This window comes from Bos grunniens, chromosome 13 (assembly GCF_055505025.1).
Source record: "Bos grunniens cultivar Pamir isolate PY7600 chromosome 13, Bosgru_T2T1.0, whole genome shotgun sequence".
NCBI lineage: Eukaryota > Metazoa > Chordata > Mammalia > Artiodactyla > Bovidae > Bos > Bos grunniens.
Genome location: NC_141177.1, coordinates 83,156,832 through 83,176,597, shown reverse-complemented (window position 1 = coordinate 83,176,597; position 19,766 = coordinate 83,156,832). Strand labels below are relative to the sequence as shown.

Here is a 19,766-nt window from a genome sequence, read left to right as displayed (position 1 = left end):
TCAGCATATAGGACTCACTTCAAAAGGTGACCAGTGATGATCAATATGTGATTCTTCAAGGAGATGATCTGGAGTAAAAAGACAATTTACACACCAGCAAGGTAACATTCAAGCAGCCAAGGAGAGTCAGAATATTTCTTTGGACTTTTTTCTTTTCATAAAAAATGAAAAATTTTATGTAATTATTTATCTCAATTATATTTACAAAAGAGGCATTAGCAAGGAAAATGTCTTGATTTGAAGGAAGGAAAGGATACAAAGAAATTCTGCCCTGCCTTTTGCCAGTTTTATTTGGGATCTATTCCATTCTCCCTTGCTTCTTCTTTCATCACCTGATTTAATATTTCAGCAAGGTTATCCCAGGAAGGGTTTTTATGGTTGTTTTCCTTGGCACGACTCTACACTTCCTCTGTGTATTCAGAGTGTTCTGCCTTGAGGAGGTGCATCTCATGCCTAAGCATGGACAGAAACCCAGGGTCCAGTGCCCCTCTGTGCCTCAGAGTCAGTTTTCAGGGAGTCACATTGGCACGCTTGCCAGTGACTGTCATCACACAGCTTCATCACGCAGCGAGGTTGTCCTGGGCCCCCTGCTTCTTTTCTCCTTCTCGATTTTAGTCTTGGGTTTGCCCATTCTGCTGTGACTCTGCCCGGTAATGGCCAGCCTGGGAGCTGACCCCAGCATATCTGATCTCCTGAGATGAAATGCCACATGAATTTCATGTAAAGGTCAAGACAAGGATGGGTTGGAAAAAGACAGTATCTTCTATTAATTTTCCTTCTGTCTTGTTTCTACCTGCTGTTCTGAAGCTGTAATTGGAGTAAACATTAGGCCTTGTGAAAGAAATTTTACAAAGTATGAGTACCTTTTTTATGTATGGAGTGCAAATGTGGAGGATATAGGTGTGTTGCTTCAAGCTGGGGTCCAGCAAGTTCATTCACTCAAGCTTCCTTTGAACAAGTAGCCTACTTCCCACCTCCCATTGCTGTCCACATCTTACTCTGGTAATTTAAAATTCTATAATTCCTCCTTAAAACATTTTAATATTTAGTGACCTTTTAGAGTTCATTAAACTTTATGTTTAATAGAATTCCTTCTTTCCATGTTAGCCACTAAAGTCTGATTCCTATAAATGTGTAAATCCCAATTTTATCTCTCTTCTAAATCTGTGCTAGCTCCATGTTATCCCCAAATTCCTGTGATAAACTTCATGCAGCCACTTGCCTTCTTCTTGATCTTTATCCTTGTCTGACCCCTTAATGGTAGTTCGGTCTTTTCTTTCCCCTCTTCCTGTAGGACTCTCCCCTCAAGAGCTGTAAGTTTCCAGTTTAACAGTCTTCCCTACATCGTCTTTCAAATCTGCCCCACTCTAGGTCTTACTGTGCTTGCTTCTCACTTACTCCCTCACCATTTATAAAGAAGTAGTAATACCAAAATAATAGGGTTTGTGAAAAATACCTAGAAAAGTGATGTTGTTTATAGGAAGGTTTTTTTTTTTTTTTTAAGTCATCTTTATTCACATTTAAAGTTTTGATAAAATTATAAAATGAATTATTTTTATTCACCTTTGGAGTAAAGTGTGTATGTTCTCCCTAGGGGTATATTTTTTTAAAGAAGGGAAACCATAGTAGGTGGTTGAAAATAGAATAAATCTTTACCAAAAAGAAAATGGCCTGAAATATAGTGGGTATGAACATATTTCTTTCCAGCCCTAAATATGACAAAAGGGAACTCTAGTTTGGAAATTAGGTAAGCTGATGTTTTTTATAATCTTTTTCTCACTAGGAAAAAGAGAAGACTATTTACATGTTAGATTAGATGATATATACTCATATAACTATTTCCAGGAAATAATCAAAATATTTTAACACTGGATTAAGGATGACACAAGATAAAATACCGTGTACAGTGACCAAGAATCACTGTCTCAAAAAATGCTCATTTTAGTAGATGTATCATAATAGTTCTTCAAAGAAAATTTAAGAATTCCAAAAGTACACAGAATATATCAAAGGTCAAAGACAATAATAAATATAAAAATGTGATTTTAAAATTTGTATGCACGTGATTCAGAATGCTTTTGAGTTTAACATTAATTTCTAAGTTGATTATTTGGAAATGATAGCTATCTTGGATCATGTTCTCCAAATAGACCCAAATACAAGTGGTAGCGAGCAAGAGATTTTATTAAGGTAGGGCTTCCCCGAGACAACAAGAAGAGAGAGGGAAACAGGACCATGAAAGAGCAGACGCCAACCTAAGGGGAGCCTTGGCCTGGGAATGTGCTCAACCCGAGACAAGGTGGCTGAGCTGTGGTGCTCCCGTCCCTCCTGAACTCTCGCCCTCTGCTGCATTGCCCCCCAGGCTCTTCCAAGTCTCTATGCAAATGGGCTGAGTGCTCCAGGAGGCCAACGGCAGTCAGGGTCAGTGCTTAAGAGAGGATCACTCAGGCACTGGGAATGGTGTCCAGTCAGGAAAGGGAATTGGCGAGCATCAGAGTGGGCATCAATAAAGTTTCCTACAGGAAGTTTACTAGAATTTCCTGGTAAGCAGGACATGACCCTGGATTTAGTGAACTTTTTCTGTTATTTACAGTTCTCGGTATGAATAGCTGGCTTTTTTATGTGTACTTGCGTTAGGTTGATCAACAGTCAAATAGAAAGGAGTTTACCTCTGATGAACTTAGAGCACACAGTCAAGACCTTAGGAATGATGTGTTCACTGACTCAATGACTATTCGTCTTCTAGGGACAATTCATTAAGCATGTTACTCCTCATTGGACATATACCCAGTCCTTATCCCTACACGTGAACATTGGAAAGAGCTTTGTTGGCTTTTGTCTTGCCAGAAAATGAAAAGTGATCTTAAGAAGGAAGTCTTCTTTGAAAAGAAAATGATATGTTGTATACTTGTCAACTTCAAATATCTCATTTTAGAAGCTACATTAACTCCTTGCGTGTTCAGGATGTCATGTGAGATTAAAAGATCACCAAAACCCCAGGGTTATTCCTTTTCCCACATCCCATACATGCTGATGTTGTGTTTTCCTTCTGTTTGTTTTAAGATATTGTCTATTTTCACTTTTGATTTTCTCTTTGATTAAATTGTTGCTCAAAAGTATGTTGTTTAATTTCCATGAATCACAGATTTAAAAAGGCTTTAGAATATCCTTCATGAAGCCATAAAAGTTTTATTAAATCTTAAAAAAACAGATGTGTGGTTGCCAGAACACTGGGAGAGTCATGGCAAGATAAAAGCAAACTTTTGGACAGAAACATTTGTGATAATGTGTTGGAATGTGTAGCTGAGGGAGAAAACATGAGACTCTGATGTGATATTGTTAATACAGTGTGATTACCAGGGAAAGCAAGGACAAAGACGTTTTTGTATACTTCAGAAAATTTGAAAGTCATCATACATGCCATGACTGTGTGATTGAAAAGAAAAGGAAGTATCTCAGTTACCAACCTGGCTACAGGGTTGAATCACAACATCTGACAATAGGCCAAGCATCTTTAGAACCTCTCCTTGACTTTGTCCAGGCTCTAGGGCATGATAAGGAAATCACTGGTTTAATCTGTAACGATACTGATGCTATTGATAAACTTAGTAGTCTGGAGACTTTTCTCAAACAGTCTTATTATCAGTTCTCTCATTGCTCTGGGGACTCTGATGCAGTTATTTCATATTACATGATATAGGCAATTTGTCCAGCCTTCTACAGAATGTTTTACAAGCTCCAGCCCTGGTGAAGTAGCCTTCTCTATGCGCAGCTGTTGTCTCCATTTAATATCTAGGATAGAGGATCTCAAACTTAAGATTGCTTCTGAATCACCCCAAAGCTTAATTAAAATACAGATTTCTGGGCCCCACCCCAGAGGTTAAGATTCAGTAGGTCTAGGCTAGGGCCTGAGAATTTGCGTTTTGCACATATTCCAAGGTGATGTTGTTGTTGATCCTACTGGTCCAGGAACCACATTTTAAGAACTACCAGTTTAGGGAAATGAAAGAGTTTAGGTCATGGAAGCAGATAAATGGTATGCTCAAATATTCTAGTATGGTAAGATTAAGAGACTAGAAGCAGCTTGAACTACCAGATAAAAAAACTTGGCTGGCTGTTCAGCCATAGGGAAATAGGTGTAGACCAGAGATAACATTTTAGATGATTTAAGGGGAAAATCTGACTGTGTTTAAATTATCTGGACTTTTCAAGTGGAAACAGCTTGTTTGCCTGATTAATCTATATTATTTCCATATTTCTTTTTAAGAGACATTTTATGGAGATTGGATATTATGCTCACCTAAATATCCATAAAGATAGTTTTCTACATTTATGAAACTATTTGCCAATAAATGCTGTTTCTAGTTCATCTGATTAGCCTGAAATTAGGACTTTCACTGAGAAAGGGCATAATAGAAAAATTTGACAATGCAATATTTATCACTGTAATACAATTTTTAAAAAACCCTGAGTCTTTAGCAAATGCAATATCATTATTTGTCCATAAACATGCCATGAATCCCTCCTTGGGGATACATATCCTGTTAATAGATATGAGCTAGGAAAATAAAACATATTTTCATAAACTTTCATTATACTCCTGAATATATCTTTAGTATATGTATAGATTTTCCTTGTTGATTATAGTCTTTTTCTCAGTTTTTAAAATAATAATCAAATAAGTTTAAAGTAAATCCAGCTACTATCCATTTAAGTCTCTCCAGGTTTTCATTCATCATTTTAAAAAATTGCTAAAATATATTTTCTGATATTATATGCTCTAGATCTCTTTTCTCCCATAGTCTTACATGCATGGGCTTATACATGTGTAATTATAACCATGTATGCTGTTAGAATTAAGTTTTATTAATGTTATATTGTAATAATAGGTTTGGTGCTATGGATATAATTTTATGTTCAGTTGCATTAACTTTCAACCTAAGCAGCTTTTTTATTATTAGATGAATATATGAAAGTTTTTCAGAGAGTTGAAGAAGGAAGTTAGAAGGAGGAAATTTGGCTGTTGCATAATAAGGGGCTGAACTATCTTTCTGGTTATGTACAAAGGAAAAGTTAAGTAGGTATTTGTCAGTATACTTCACATATTGTGACCCAGTTTCACAGCCTCTTTAAACTTCTGTTACATTAAAGACAATTATCATGAGAATCATGATAAAGAATCATTTATCATGATTCTTTTTTTTTGGTACATGAATAAAGACACATGTTCATTTTCTACTTGTATTATTCTGCTAATATTCCTGCTATTTTTTAATACTGAAAAAGATTTCTTTAGTGGAAAAAAAATATAGATCTGGGGGAAAATGAATTCTTTTCCTATCCCGTATTCAGTCTCAGTGATCTTTGGCAATGGATATATTTTTCTCTGAAACTCAGTTTCCTCACCTATGATCTCCTCCAGTACCAAAAGTCTATGGTTACATTACAGTCATTGTTTCCTGTTGGATGTGTCAAAAAAGATGACAGCTTTGCAGTCATTTTTATGCTGGGGAGAGTGCCAAGATATGTAAAGTCATTTACATTTTAATTAAATGCCTTAGAATGTGGAAACAATGGGATAGTGTCTTAGTTATCCACTGCTGCATAGGAAGTGACCACAAACTTAGTGGCCTGAAGCAACTCACATTTATTAATATTATCTCAAAGTTTCAAGTGGGTCAGGGTCTCATCTGCTTAGGGTCTCACAGGCTGCAACGAAAGCATCTACTGGTCTGCGTTTCCATTTGGAGCTAGACTTTCTTTACCAAACTCATTCATATTGTTGCCACAGCTGACAAAGGTCTGTGGTTCTTTGTCACCATAGGACTGAGGCCCTTAGCTCTTAGAGGCCTTCCCTTTCCAGAGACAATCCAGGACCAAGCCAGCACGTGAGCATCTCTATGGCTTCGAGTCTATCGCTGCCAGTCACTTCTGAAGGACTCACCCAGGATGTCTTTGTTTTAATTAAATTTAAGTTATCTGTTCAGAGATTTCATGACGCCTGCAAGATTCCTTCACATTTGCCACATAAGGTAACATAATTGTGGGAGGGAAGAATAGCCTTTGCTATATTCTGTTGCCTTGAAGCAAGTTGTAGGTCCTGACCACAGTCAATGAGAGAGGTTTCCACAGAGGCACAGAAGTCAGGGGCAGGAGTTCTGGTGGTCAGCTTGGAATTCAGCTTGCTACAGGTGGGCAAAAAGTTGAGATTCGTGATACAGTTATTCAACTGATGAGCAGTAGTCATTTAAGGTCTCCGTTAGTTCTCCTATCTTCAAAGTAGAGGAACATGGTACCGATGCTACAGTGGTGCAGTCAAGACTAACGAGATAATATGTACAAATTATTTACAATTCTTGGCACATTGTCAGTTCTCTATTATTAGTTAAAATTATTATTATTGTTGTCATATTAATTATATTACTTGATTTTGGTTCTTTTTGTCTCATTCAATAATTTTTCAGTTTTATTTGATTGGCTGAAAACTATGTCAATATTTATAATAAAATTCATAAGACATGCTAGTTCACGTGTTCTCAATTTCAAATATTAATTTTATTTTGCATTTAACTGTGACACTGAAAGTAAAACCAACTTCCTTTCCAAGTGGACTCAACGTTTAATGAAATATCTCAAGTACTAGATTTTCATTTTTGTTTGTTTTCTTGTTTGCTTTCTGTGCTTTTCGTCTAGGTGCTTTACTTACACGTTACTGGCTTTTCTCCTGGGGTCCTTTCCCTTTCTCTTGGCATGACAACTATTGCCAGCATAAGAATTTATATAGATGCAGGAGTCCCTGCTAGCTAAGTGGAGATCTCAGTTTAATATCTCAGTAGATTAAACAACAGCCCACTGAGAAAGATATTGATGGCATTGGCATCTCTGTTTGATGCACAAGGATTTAAGAAACAGGCATCTGTAGTAACTGACTTAACGGTACACAGATTACAAATGGTAATTCCAAGAGACAGCTTAAGTGTTCTGCCTTCTAGTTCTATGAAATTTGCACTATATTACACCAAGAATTTTTTAAATAAAGAAATCCAGATGTGTCATCTTTCTCTTTCCTCTGCTGTGGCTGGTATTGGTGACCTGGGCATCTCATTTCCTTGTGTGTTTCCTCCTGAGGCTCCGTTGCAGACTGGGGAGGGAAAGACATCTGAGGCTGGGCAGCAAAGAAAGCAAGAGACCAGGTGAAGGTGGGTGCAGGGAATATTTTTTTGGGAGGTATACTAAACAGATTTTCACTCCCTCAGGATAGAAATCAAGTTAAAGAACACAGAGTCTATTTTATCTGCTTCTCTTTAAATTAAAACACTTCATTGAATGATGCTCAAGTTGCTTTATTTAAACATTGGACATTTTAGGGGGTTGGCAGCCAATAAAACATATTAATGTCTTCTACTTTTGGTAAATTGGGGTTGAACAACTTAATGTATATAACACATGGGGAAGTATACATACCCAGCCATTAATATCTTCCCTGTGTAATATTTATGACTGTAATTGCTGCTCTGATTGTATATTGTGTGAACTTGAAGCACATTAATGTATTGGATGACTAATAGAATTTGGTGACAATGCATAGAAATTGGTATTCTGGAAGAGGGCTGAGTTTTAAATTGTATTCTTTCCTGAGTTTGCAGTGCATTTCATGACTCATCTACCTCACAGTGTATTGGTGGCTGACGAATTGAAGTCTTTTTGCTGAATAATAAACATCAGAGACAGTTTGGTCTTCTCCTAGCTTTTCTGTCTTGGTTTTCTCATCATTCATTCAAAGTATCAAAAATAAATCATTGATTACTGTTAATTGACTTTTATCCATTCTGACTTAGAGAGAAGGCACGTTTGTCAATATGTCACTGTATGTATGAGGGGGGGGGTGCTAGGAATATGGTCTCTGAGCTCTGCAGGGGCCATTGTGTGCCTTGGAAATAAAAGGGGGTCTGTTAGTTCATTCTTCATTGACTGTTCCAGGTTGATCACAGGCCTTTGCGCACCTCAACCCTCTTTCCTTGTTGGGTGGGCTTAGAGGTGAGACAGAAGGACACATTTTCTTCTTTTACTTTGCTAAATGTCTTTAATGTTACAAAGTGTAACACAAAAGTTGTATAGTGTAGCAATTTTCATCAAAAATCAATGATTGCTTAAATTTACAAGCAGGAACATTTATTCTATGGAGTAAAATCTAATGGTAAGTACACATTAGAATAGGAGATAGTGGCTTTTGTCATTCAATAGTTTATCTTCAATAGATAAGATCTGAGCCTAGGTTAATCACCATTAGTCACACTTTTGCTTTTAATAAGTGTAAATTTTTATTTGCCCATTCTGTGTATAAAGAACTAAGCATTTAAAATTTTTCATGCAACATAGTATAACATATAATGCATAGTTTTATCTGTCATGTTCACCTAAAAAGCCTTATAATAGCAATTCTGTGAATGAGTACATCCACGTTTTCCATTATGGTCCATGGAACAGCATCACAGGAGAGCGGGTTAGAGATGTGGACTCTTAGGTGAACCCAAGTCCTGCTGAACTAGAAATGCTGATGAACGGTGCTCAACCGTCTATGTTTTGCACGTGTTCTAGGTGACTCCAGTGTGGTCTATGAGAACCACTGATGTAGAAAGTATTATCATACTCATTGTATAGATGATACAGTTGATGCTCACTGTGGTCTGATGATTGCACAAATAAATGGCTAGTTCATTTTAGGGCCCTTCCTCAAACCCAGGTATTAAAAATCATGGGGCCTCCCTCTCTTAAAGAAAATAATAAAGAAATAGTGAATTCCATAGACCTGGAAAACAGTCACTCTTAAATGAACTGAGAAAGGGGCCATTTCCTTGCTTTCGCATCATGAAAGTGGGTTGTTAAAACTATTAACACTAGAAAATTAACCTAGAAAGAGTTTTAATGGCGCAAGTAACATTTTTGCAGTCCCTCCATTGTGTTCCTCATTTTCTTTTTAGTGGAGTGCAAATAGGATGTAGTTAAATCCCAGAGGGGTGGCGGTTGCATGTTAATAGAAGTGGGAGGCTGTTTTAATCATGTCTTCCTAGCCCAATGAGTCTGTGGATAGATTTCCACCGGGGCCTTTCGCACACCACATTACCCATGCTCAGAGTGCCCTGTGGTGGTTTTCCTGCATGCACAATTTTACACACGCAGCAGAGAAGTTTCTAAGTTGCTGTGGTATCAAAATGAATGTTAACTACCCCTCTGTGACTTGGGAAATGAGTGTTTGCTCTTGAGCTGGAAGCAGAAAACAGTGGCCATTATCTGTAATAGGACAATCTGTAGAGCGCTGCTTGCGGAGGCCTGTTTCTTTGCGAATTCAATTTGGGCTTTGTGCTTAAAACAAATAAGTGAAGTTTAAGTCTATTGTTTATTCAACTAGGAGAAATTTCCTTGAATAGAAGATGTTAGTGTGCAATTAGGTAAATGTACCATGTATCTGGGTGTGATTTTTATTCTGCATATATATATAACATGATGCTACGTTTATGGGGAAAAAAAGCTTGAAAAACATGTCAGTGTTTTATGAATAATTACAAAGAGAACATACAGGTAACAACTGCTAAGTTTGGAAGTGATTGGTGACTCTCTACGCACTTCTGCGGTGTGTCCAGAGTGACCTGTTTTCTGCTCAGGACTCCTGCCTCTTCGCATTTGTAATTGCTGTTTCCTTTCCCTGGAGCCCTCCCCCCAAAACGCAGAATTAGAAGGCTGGCAGACTCCTTTTCATCCTTATTTGGCTGAAAAGATGCCTTAGCCCTTTGTGGCCCATGTCTGCAATGCACTTTGAAATGTCTCCTTTAGAGTATATCATCAGCTTTGTGCATGAGTGTCTCTTTATATTTTGAGGTGTCATTCCTCAGTATCTAGTCTGTACCTGACACATTGCTGGATTCAATAAATAATGCTTCCTTGAATTAATGACGGGTATTTCCAAATGGATGAAGTCCTCAAACCAGCATCTCCTCTATGCACTGTTGCTTTTGCCCAAACTTCTGAGTCCCAGTGAGGAAGCTGGAATCCCTAGAGCTGTCAATGCCTTCTCTCTTTACTTTAGTCAGTTCTACCTCCTATCATCAGTTTGGTTCAGTTCAGTCCCTTGGTTGTGTCTGACTCTGCGACCCCATGGACAGCAGCACACGAGGCTTCCCTGTCCATCACCAACCCTCAGAGCTTGCTCAAACTCAGGTCCATCGAGTCGGTGATGCCATCCAACCATCTCACCCTCTGTCTTTATTCCTAACACCTTGACCTTCATCTGGTCTCTGTCTCTCAACACTCCACTCAGTTCTTGTCTTTTAGATTAAGTTTCTTCAAGCTTGGTTCCCTTCCTGTTTCTCCTCTTTCAGTAAATGTTTTGGCTGCTGTTGCCATGAAGATGAAGAAACGTGGGCCAGTTGGCCCACCTCCTATCTCCTGAATCCTCTGCATGCCTTTGCCTGGGTGAAGTCTTAATTCCCACATTTGAGAGCTGTCCGTTCCTAACTCTCACCAGGTGACCTTTGATACTGTGGATGGTGCATCCTTGGAGGAAGCATCATGCCCGCTACTCTGTCCTGCAAGATCCTTGCTGGTTTTGCTTCCTGTCACACACCAGGGTTTGGGAGGGTCTCCACAGAGTCACGCACAATAACGGGTTAAGGAATTCACTAAAATGGGGGAAAGCAAATTGTGAAGGCCAGTGTGAGTGAAAGCAGAAAAGGCATTGTTTGCTGTGCTCCCTTCCGCTCGTGGAGAGCTGTGCAAGGCCCGGGGTTCTGTTGTACCTGCTGTGGGGTTTGCACCCCAGTGTAGAGTCCATCACATCTTTGACCCTTATTGTCCTGCAATCATGAAATCAACCTTCAGTTCAGCTCAGTTCAGGAAAATAATCAGACCATTTTGCACCAAACATTTGGAGTCGGGGGCGGCTGTTTGAAGGGATTGGCTGGGAATCCCAGGTGCTGGTCCTCATAAAAGCCGGGGCCTATGAGAAATTACCGCCCCTCCTGTGAGGGTGCAGCACCTCCCGCTGGGAGAAGGGGCGCAGAGGAGCCATCCCAGTGGCTCCTTGTCTAACGCCCAGCTTGGATGTCTCTGCTCACTGCACCAGTCTCATCTGGCTGGTGGCAGAGTTCTCTGTGTAACTCGGTGATGTGCATGTCCCAGACTCCATGGCTCAGTGTCCCTCGCCAGACTTTTAGGGTTTCTATCCTTCTACCCAAATCCATTCTGGTCTTCTCGCTCCCTTTTATACGTCCTGTGCCCACGGCGGAATTCTGCATGCCGCCTGTGCACGCACCTTCCTGCACCACCATTGTGGCTTCCCTTGCGCCTTCCCTCACTCACTCGTTTTTTAATTAATTAACAATTTTTTTAATTGAAGGATGATTGCTTTATGGAAATTTGCTGTTTGCTGTCAAACCTCAACATGAATCGGCCGTAGGTGTACACAGATCCCCTCTCATCCCTTTCTTCCTTTGCGTCTCCCCCTCCCATCTGCTTCCCACGCACTGTCATCCTTCTCTGAGCAACTAAGAGTCACGAAGACCTCAAGGTTCTGCTCAAACCTCTGGTCCTCTCTTGGCTGGATGTTTGTCCATGAGGGACCTCCAGTTGGGGGAGACCTTTATCTCCTCACTTCTCTTCTCCAGACTCAATGACTCCTCCACAGAATTTTTTTTCTGAGCCTCTAGGGGAAAAGTAATCTTTTCTTTTTAACCCCCCTCCATCATAGCAGTTAACTTTAAAGTTGGCGTTAACACACTCTCCCTTGTCTTATGTGTATATATATTTCTTTACTTTGCAAGTCCATTCAGAGAAGCTGCCGTATCTTATGTGTCTTATATCCTGGAGTAACTTGAATATTATAGACATTCAATAATGTATAATGAATAAATGAAAAGATAGGCCTAAAGGGTGTGTGCAAAAGGCTTGGGGTGCAGGTATGGGAGGCGTACCCATCTCTTTAGCTTGGCCATGTGGGCTGGGTATGCTGCGAGCTGGGGGTGGCACTTCCTCCAACTCCCACCCTAACACCTCACCCCACTCACAAATCCTCCAAACACTCAGAGTGACTCTCAGGATTATATTTCAACAAGGGAACAGGAAAGCCTGACTCATCATGACTTAGGAATGACTTATAGGATAGACTGGGGACCCAAACCATTGTACTTTCAGAATGCATTATGATATATGAAGCTGAGAACTAGTAGGTAGCTGTCTTTTCTTTTCCACTCCCATTCCATTGACAGGCAGTGCCTGTAAGAGGAGAAAAATATCCCAACTGCAGGGAAATTTTCAGGCAAGTCTCAAGATAATATTATTTTTAAAGTGATGTCAATGCTATGAAACAAAAGAAAAAAGATCTGTGTGGATGCTTAACGATCTCACACTTTTGCCTTCCAGGAGACGGAGCTGTTAGATCTCAGCCTTGTCAAAGACGCCAGATGTGGGAAACATGCCAAGGCGCCCAAGGTAGGAAGTGGAGCATGCTATACACACCAGATGCTGCCTTGATTATTTAGCTGTGTCATGGTATCAATTAATTGCCCCAATTAAAAGTTTCTCTGTTGTAGAATGACATAAAATGCAATAAAACAGCCAGTCCTTCCAGAAGCCAGTATGTCCAAACAGTACCATTTTTTATAAAAGATGGAAACAATGAGCAAATATACAATCAGTGGACATAGGACTTGCTTTATGCCCTTGGATCTTTTTTTTTTTTTTAAATAATAATGCAAAAGTTATTGGGTAATTCTAAATACTCAAAATGTGCTTTAAAGTGTTTGAAAAATTCCCTGAGCCTTTTAAGCGTATGTGAACCTACCTTTTAGACAGATAAACAGGATCTTTTAGCTCAAATGTTTTGCAGTTGGAGGCATTTCATCCCTGAAGCCAGAGTGTCAAATCTTTTTGCAAATGTTCCTAGTGAACACTCACAGACATTGGGATCAGTTATATGGAATGTCAACTTACTTGGATTTGAAAAACTTACTGAAGAAACATCTAAAGCAGTGTTTGCAATTTAGTTTTGGAAGATTGTTTTAAAACGTTGAATATAGGACTTGCCTGGTGGTCCGGTGGTTGAGACGCCGTGCTTCCACTGAGGAGGGTGCAGGCTTGATCCCTGGTCAGGGAACTAAGATTCCACATGTCATGTAGCATGGCCCCCAAAATGTTGAATAAAACATTACATATATTTTAAAATTTTAGATTATCTGGTAGGGTATAGTAGCAGGATGTATTGACTTGTTATCAAACTGGGAAACTACGCGTTAGTGTATTTAAATTTTAATACTTCTTTAGTATTTTAAGGACTTCTTCTGTAGCACAGAGAGAATGTTGGCAAATAGGAAAGTGCAGGTGCCATTCAGGGACTCTCCTCCTTCCATAATTGATATAAAACCAGCTATTTTCTATTTGAGTATCTACCTGCATGTTTTGCTTTATTCCTTAAAAGTCAAAACATATACTTTGACATCAAAAATTATCTGTTGCTGTGGAGATGCAGCGAGGAAAGTCACGCAGAGTGATAGTCTTCAGATACCTAACAGTGTGGTAGTTGCTGGCAAATTTTGTCATAGAGCAAACAGCCAAATACAATACAAATTTTATTGCTGAAGAGGTTAAAATGACCTACAGGAAAATGTGGTAAATGAAAAGAAAGAAAAATCAAAATTATTTTCAGAAAGGTTTCTGTGTTTCACCTGAAAATTGTCCATTATTTGCATCAATCACTTAGAAATATGCCTGCAATGCAGAACACCTGGGTTCGAGCCCTGGGTTGGGAAGATCCTCTGGAGAAGGGAAAGGCTACCACCCACTGCAGTATCCTGGCCTGGAGAATTCCATGTACCGTATAGTCGATGGGGTCGCAAAGAGTCGGACGTGACTGAGCAGCTTTCACTCACTTGCTCACTCACTTAGAAATACAATGGTATTCCAATAGTTTGGTCTTTCATTTTCGTATCAAGCTTATTGTTTTTAATGTTTTGTTGCTGATTCAGAATTGTTCAGTTTTCAGGGTAGACATTTTATTCTTCTCCCAAGATTTTAGACAGGTTTTACATAAGCCTATTAGTTCCAAGAATTATATTGATAACAATTACAAATGTTGTCTTTTGATGCAAATTCATTGGCCTAATTTGAAGTTTCATGGTCATTATTGGCTAAAGTCAGTTGCCTGCCCTCCATCGGACCCTTTTTGTTTCTAGGCTTTGGGAGTTCAAGTCAGTCCCTCTGGCACACAGAGACCTTTTAGGTTTGATTCTTTTACTGCAGCCCTCAGCCTACTTAAGTTAAATATTTCATATATGGACACAGTTTGATAAATGTCTACTGAATGTTGAGAAATGAACAGCACTAGGGTATGTATTCTGTTTGGTTGATAAACCACTATTTGATCCTAAAATGCTACCCTTCAGGACAGATTTCAACCTCAGAATACTCTGGCTTTTAAAGTTTGCTCAACCTAGGTTTGTGTTCTCTATTTTTTTAATCCACATTCTTGATTTTTTTTTAACTTTACATTCCTTGCTGGAGTTCAAGCATCTCAATATACTTTAACGTTTTCAAAGCCAGTTTCTTTGCATGTTGTCATGGTTGTTCAGTCACTCAGTTGTGTCCGACTCTTTGCAACCACATGGACTGCACCACACCAGGCTTCCCTATCCTTCACCATCTCCGGAAGCTTGCTCAAACTCATGTCCATTGAGACAATGATGCCATCCAACCATCTCATCCTCTGTCATTCCCTTCTCCTCCTGCCTTCAATCTTTCCCACAATGAGAGCCTTTTCTAATGAGTTGGCTCTTTGCATCAGATGCCCAAGTACTGGAGCTTTGGCATCAGTCCTTCCAATGAATATTCAGGACTGATTTCCTTTAGGATGGACTGGTTGGATCTCCTTGCAGTCCAAGGGACTCTCAGGAGTCTTATCCAGCACCACAGTTCAAATGCATCAGTTCTTAGGCACTCAGCCTTCTTTATGGTCCAACTCTCACATCCATATATGATACTGGAAAAACCATAGCTTTGACTATACAGACTTTTGTTTGCAAAGTAATGTCTCTGCTTTTTAATATGCTGTCTAGGTTGGTCATAGCTTTTCTTCCAAGGAGCAAGTGTCTTTTAATTTCATGGCTGCAGTCACCATCTGCAGTGATTTTGGAGCCCAAGAAAATAAAGTCTGTCACTATTTCCATTGTTTCTTCCTCTATTTACCAGGAAGTGATGGGACTGGATGTCATAATCTTCATTTTTTGAATGTTGAATTTGAGGCAAATTTTCACTCTCCTCTTTCTCCTTCATCAAGAGGCTCTTTAGTTCTTCCTCGCTTTCTGCCATAAGGGTGGTGTCACCTGCATATCTGAGGTTATTGATATTTCTCCCAGCAATCTTGATTAAAGCTTGTGCTTCATCGAACCCTACATTTCACATGATGTATTCTGCATACAAGTTAAATAAGCAGGGTGACAATATACAGCCTTGACATGCTTCTTTCCCAATTTTGAAACAGTCCATTGCTGCATATCTGGTTCTAACACTTGCTTCTTGACCTACATACAGGTTTCTCAGGATGCAGATTAGCTGGTCTGGTATTCCCATCTCTTGAAGAATTTTCCACAGTTTGTTGTGATCCACACAGTCAAAGGCTTTAGCATAGTCAATGAAGCAGAAGTAGATGTTTTTCTGAAATTCTCTTGCTTTTTCGATGATACAATGGATGTTGGCAGTTTGATCTCTGATTCCTCTGCCTATTCTAAATCCAGTTTGAACATCTGGAATTTCATTGATCACATACTGTTGAAGCCTGGCTTGGAGAATTTTGAACATTATTTTGCTAGTGTGTGAGATAAGAGCAATTGTGCAGTAGTTTGAGCATTCTTTGGCATTGCCTTTCTTTGGGATTGGAATGAAAACTAACATTTTCCAGTCCTGTGGCCACTGCTGAGTTTTCCAAATTTGCTGGCATGTTGAGTGCAGCAACTTAACAGCATCATCTTTTAGGATTTTAAGCAGCTCAGCTGGAATTCCATCACCTCCACTAGCTTTGTTTGTAGTAATGCTTTCTAAGGCCCACTTGACTTCACCTTCCAGGATGTTGGGCTTTAAGTGAGTGATCACACCATCATGGTTATCTGGGTCATCAAGATCTTTTAATAATTCTTTGGTGTACTCTTGCCACCACTACTTAATAGCTTCTGCTTCTGTTAGGTCCATACCATTTCTGTCCTTTATTGTGCCCATCTTTGCATGAAATGTTCCCTTGATATCTCTAGTTTTCTTGAAGAGATCTCTAGTCTTTCCCATTCTTTGTTTTCCTCTATTTCTTTGCACTGATCACTGAGGAAGGCTTTCTTACTTCTTCTTGCTATTCTTTGGAACTCTGCATTCAAATGGGTATATCTTTCCTCTTTTTCTTTGCCTTTCACTTCTCGTCTTTTCCCAGCTCTTTGTAAGGCCTCCTCAAACAACCATTTTGTCTTTTTGCATTTCTTTCTCTTGGGGATGGTTTTGATCATCACCTCCTGTACCGTGTTACAAACCTCCATCCATAGCTCTTCAGGCATCTGTCAGATCTAATCCCTGAATCTATTTCTCACTTCCACTGTATAACTGTAAGGATTTTGATTTAAGTCATACCTAATGGTCTAGTAGTTTTCCCTACTTTCTTTAACTTAAGTCTGAATTTTACAATAGGAGTTCATGATTTGAGCCACAGTCAGCTCCCAGTCTTGTTTCTGCTGACTGTAGAGTGCTTCCCCAACTTTGGCTGTAAAGAACATAATTAATGTGATTTCAGTATTGATCTTCTCATGATGTGCATGTTAGAGTCATCTCTTGTGTTGTTGGAAGAGGGTGTTTGTTATGACCAATGCATTCTTTTGGCAAAACTTTGTTATCCTTCCCCTGCTTCATTCTGTACTCCAAAGCCAAACTTGCCTGTTACTCCAGGTATCTCTTGACTTCATACTTTTGTATTCCAGTCCCCTGTGATGAAAAGAACATTTTCATAGAACCGTTCAACTTCAGCTTCTTCAGCACAGTGGTTGGATTACTCTGATATTGAATGGTTTGCCATGGAAACGAACTAAGATCATTCTGTCATTTTTGAGATTGTACCCAAGTTTCAGACTCTTTGTTGACTATGAAGGCTACTCCATTTCTTCTGAAGGATTCTTGCCCACAGTAGTAGATATAATGGTCACCTGAATTAAATTACGCATTCCAGTCCATTTTAGTTCGTTGATTCCTAAAATGTCAGTGTTCACTCTTGTCCTCTCTTGTTTCACCACTTCCAATTTGCCTTGGTTCATGGACCTAACATTCCAGGTTCCTATGCAATATTGATCTTTACAGCCTTGGACTTTCCCTTCACCAGCAGCACATCCACAACTGAGCATTGTTTCTTAGACACTAGATACTAATAATAAAAATGAATACTTCATATCATTGTTGTAATGGTTAAATCAAATAATTCATTAGCAAACTACCAGCAGCAGAGTTCTCAAATTTAAGCGCTTATAGAATTCCTGGGGAGTTTTAAAAAATGCTGACCCTTGTTTTCTACTCCCAGAGATGCTACAAGAATCTAGTTACTGTGTGTAGTGTGGACATTGGGTTTTGAAAAGTAAATTTGTCACAAAATTTGAACACCACTGCCTGAAGTTATCACTACTATATAATAAGCACTCATTAAATAGTAACCATTATCATCACTATTATCATCATTATTTTTTATTTATCATTATTTAAATCTCAAATTTACAGAAATCAGTTTCATTTCACTCAAACTAGAAAAGCTTATGTTGTAAAAACAGTTTGGAGCAGAGGCTTGGCTGAAAGGGACTTGGTGGAATGACAGGCAAGAAAGAGTAGGTTATTAATACCAGATTTAAGATCTTTAAATTGCAAAAGAAAATCTTATCTTGAACTGAATAAATAAAAAGTTAATTTATTAAAAATGATTGGAATGTGTTCAACAATTCAATGAAATTTCTGAGTTTGCATTGAGTCTCATCCAGCTGCTCAAGAACTGTTACCAAGGAATATATGTCTTTTTCTTTCACTGAACTGGCTTCTAAGGTGTTGGAAGGAATTCCTCTTTCATCCTCAGGGTCCTCATGGTGGCCATCTCTGCACATCACCCCTGGCAGCACCCGGCTTCCCACACTGCAGCAATTCTGTGTAGCAGGCACCAAAAGAGAGGTTAGCTTCCTACAGAGTATTCCAGAAAGACTGAAGCATAACCGCCTCATAGAAGGAGGCGTCTGGTCCGGAAGAGGAAAGCTCAGTAGGAGGGGACCATTGTGTTGGCGAGACTAGATGCAGCAGGATGACGATTAGTGAGAAAAGTTGGGAAGCTTAGGACAGGAAGGTGATGCAACATGGAGACAGACTGAGAGGAAGGCTTTCTGTGGGGACTAAGATCAGAGGAAGGCAGAACATGTGTGGAGCAGAGAGTGTTTATCAAAATACGCAAGCACCCCACAGATATTTATCCATGTAGTCCTATTATTTTTGTTTTTCACAGCATCTCATTATAGAAAAATTCACAATCTAGTTGAAGATGACTATTTCCTATGCCTGCTGTGATTTGAAATAACATTTATAGGAAATAAAAAAGCTTCTATGTGTTAATGAATTTTAAATGTCTACTCCCGACACAATGCATTCAATTCCAGATCTGCTTTGCTGTATACAGCTTTTGTTCAGGTTAGCAGGTCTGCAGTTTCTCATTGGAGAGAAATTAGGAAATGTTTTATTCAAATAGAAAAGCTAAACTAAAAGTACCTTATTTTTTGAGATATAAAATGTGTTTATGTTTCCCTTTTTATACTCTCCCTCTGCTCCCTTTCCGCTCCTCTCCTGTCCTCTGCACCCCCAGGTTTATAAAACCATGTAAGAAAAGGAGTCTATGTTATATGCATCTTATCTATGCCATATACACACACTCACTGGATCTTCATTTCAAAAGGAGCTTTGATTTTTAAAGGAGTGTGTATCACTTTGGTTTCTGATCTATTACTGGTATAGCATTAATTAAATAAAATAGGCTTGACTAGAATGAAAAAGATCAGAGTCTTGTGCAGAGCAAATTTTGTGATACTTTTTTTGTATGTGTGAGTTTATGCTCTGGAACAGAACAAAAAGTATATTTTTTGTATGGGCTATCCCAAATCCTCATTGCACACATGCTCGGTAGTGTTCGACTTTTGCGACCCCGTGGATTATAGCCCACCAGGCTCCTCTGTCCCTGGGATTTCCCAGGCAAGAATACTGAAGTGGGATGCCATTTCCTTCTCCAGGGATCTTCGCAACCCAGGGATTGAACCTGCATCTCCTGGGGGATTCTTTACTTGTCCCAGAAAGTTTTCAGAAATGCTGCTAAAAAAGGTAATTCCTTTACCTCTTAGGAAGTATCTCATCCTTAGGAGTGTTGAAAAGTAGATGGGCCTAGGGAAGTGGAGCTGTGGTCTCCGATGCCTGCCCTGCCATTAACGAGCTCAGGTTGTTCCATGCCTCTGCTTTCTTATCGATGAAAGCAGTGTCAGGGGAGCACGTGATTTTATGCGTGTAAGTTTTGTTAGCTGCTTATTCCAACGTTTAAGGGCAGTTAATCAAGCCAAGGCACTCCATCTTTCAGTTTATAAAACTGAGGTAAAACTTCCTACCCTGGTCATAGCAAATCATGAACTTAAAAAGAAGAAAGACATGTCAAATTTTGCACATGTCTTCTTGGAAGCAGTTCTAAG

General features: G+C 39.2%; 1 protein-coding gene across 2 annotated transcripts in view; it reads left to right on the top strand.

The window, feature by feature from the left end:
* PLCB1 (phospholipase C beta 1) overlaps positions 1–19,766 on the top strand; it is an 863,757-nt gene that overhangs the window by 263,253 nt on the left and 580,738 nt on the right. For both annotated transcript variants that reach the window (XM_086335157.1, XM_086335158.1), the window contains exon 3: positions 12,415–12,483. In XM_086335157.1, the coding sequence (XP_086191283.1) occupies positions 12,415–12,483 (69 nt within the window). The remainder of the gene's footprint in view (positions 1–12,414; positions 12,484–19,766) is intronic.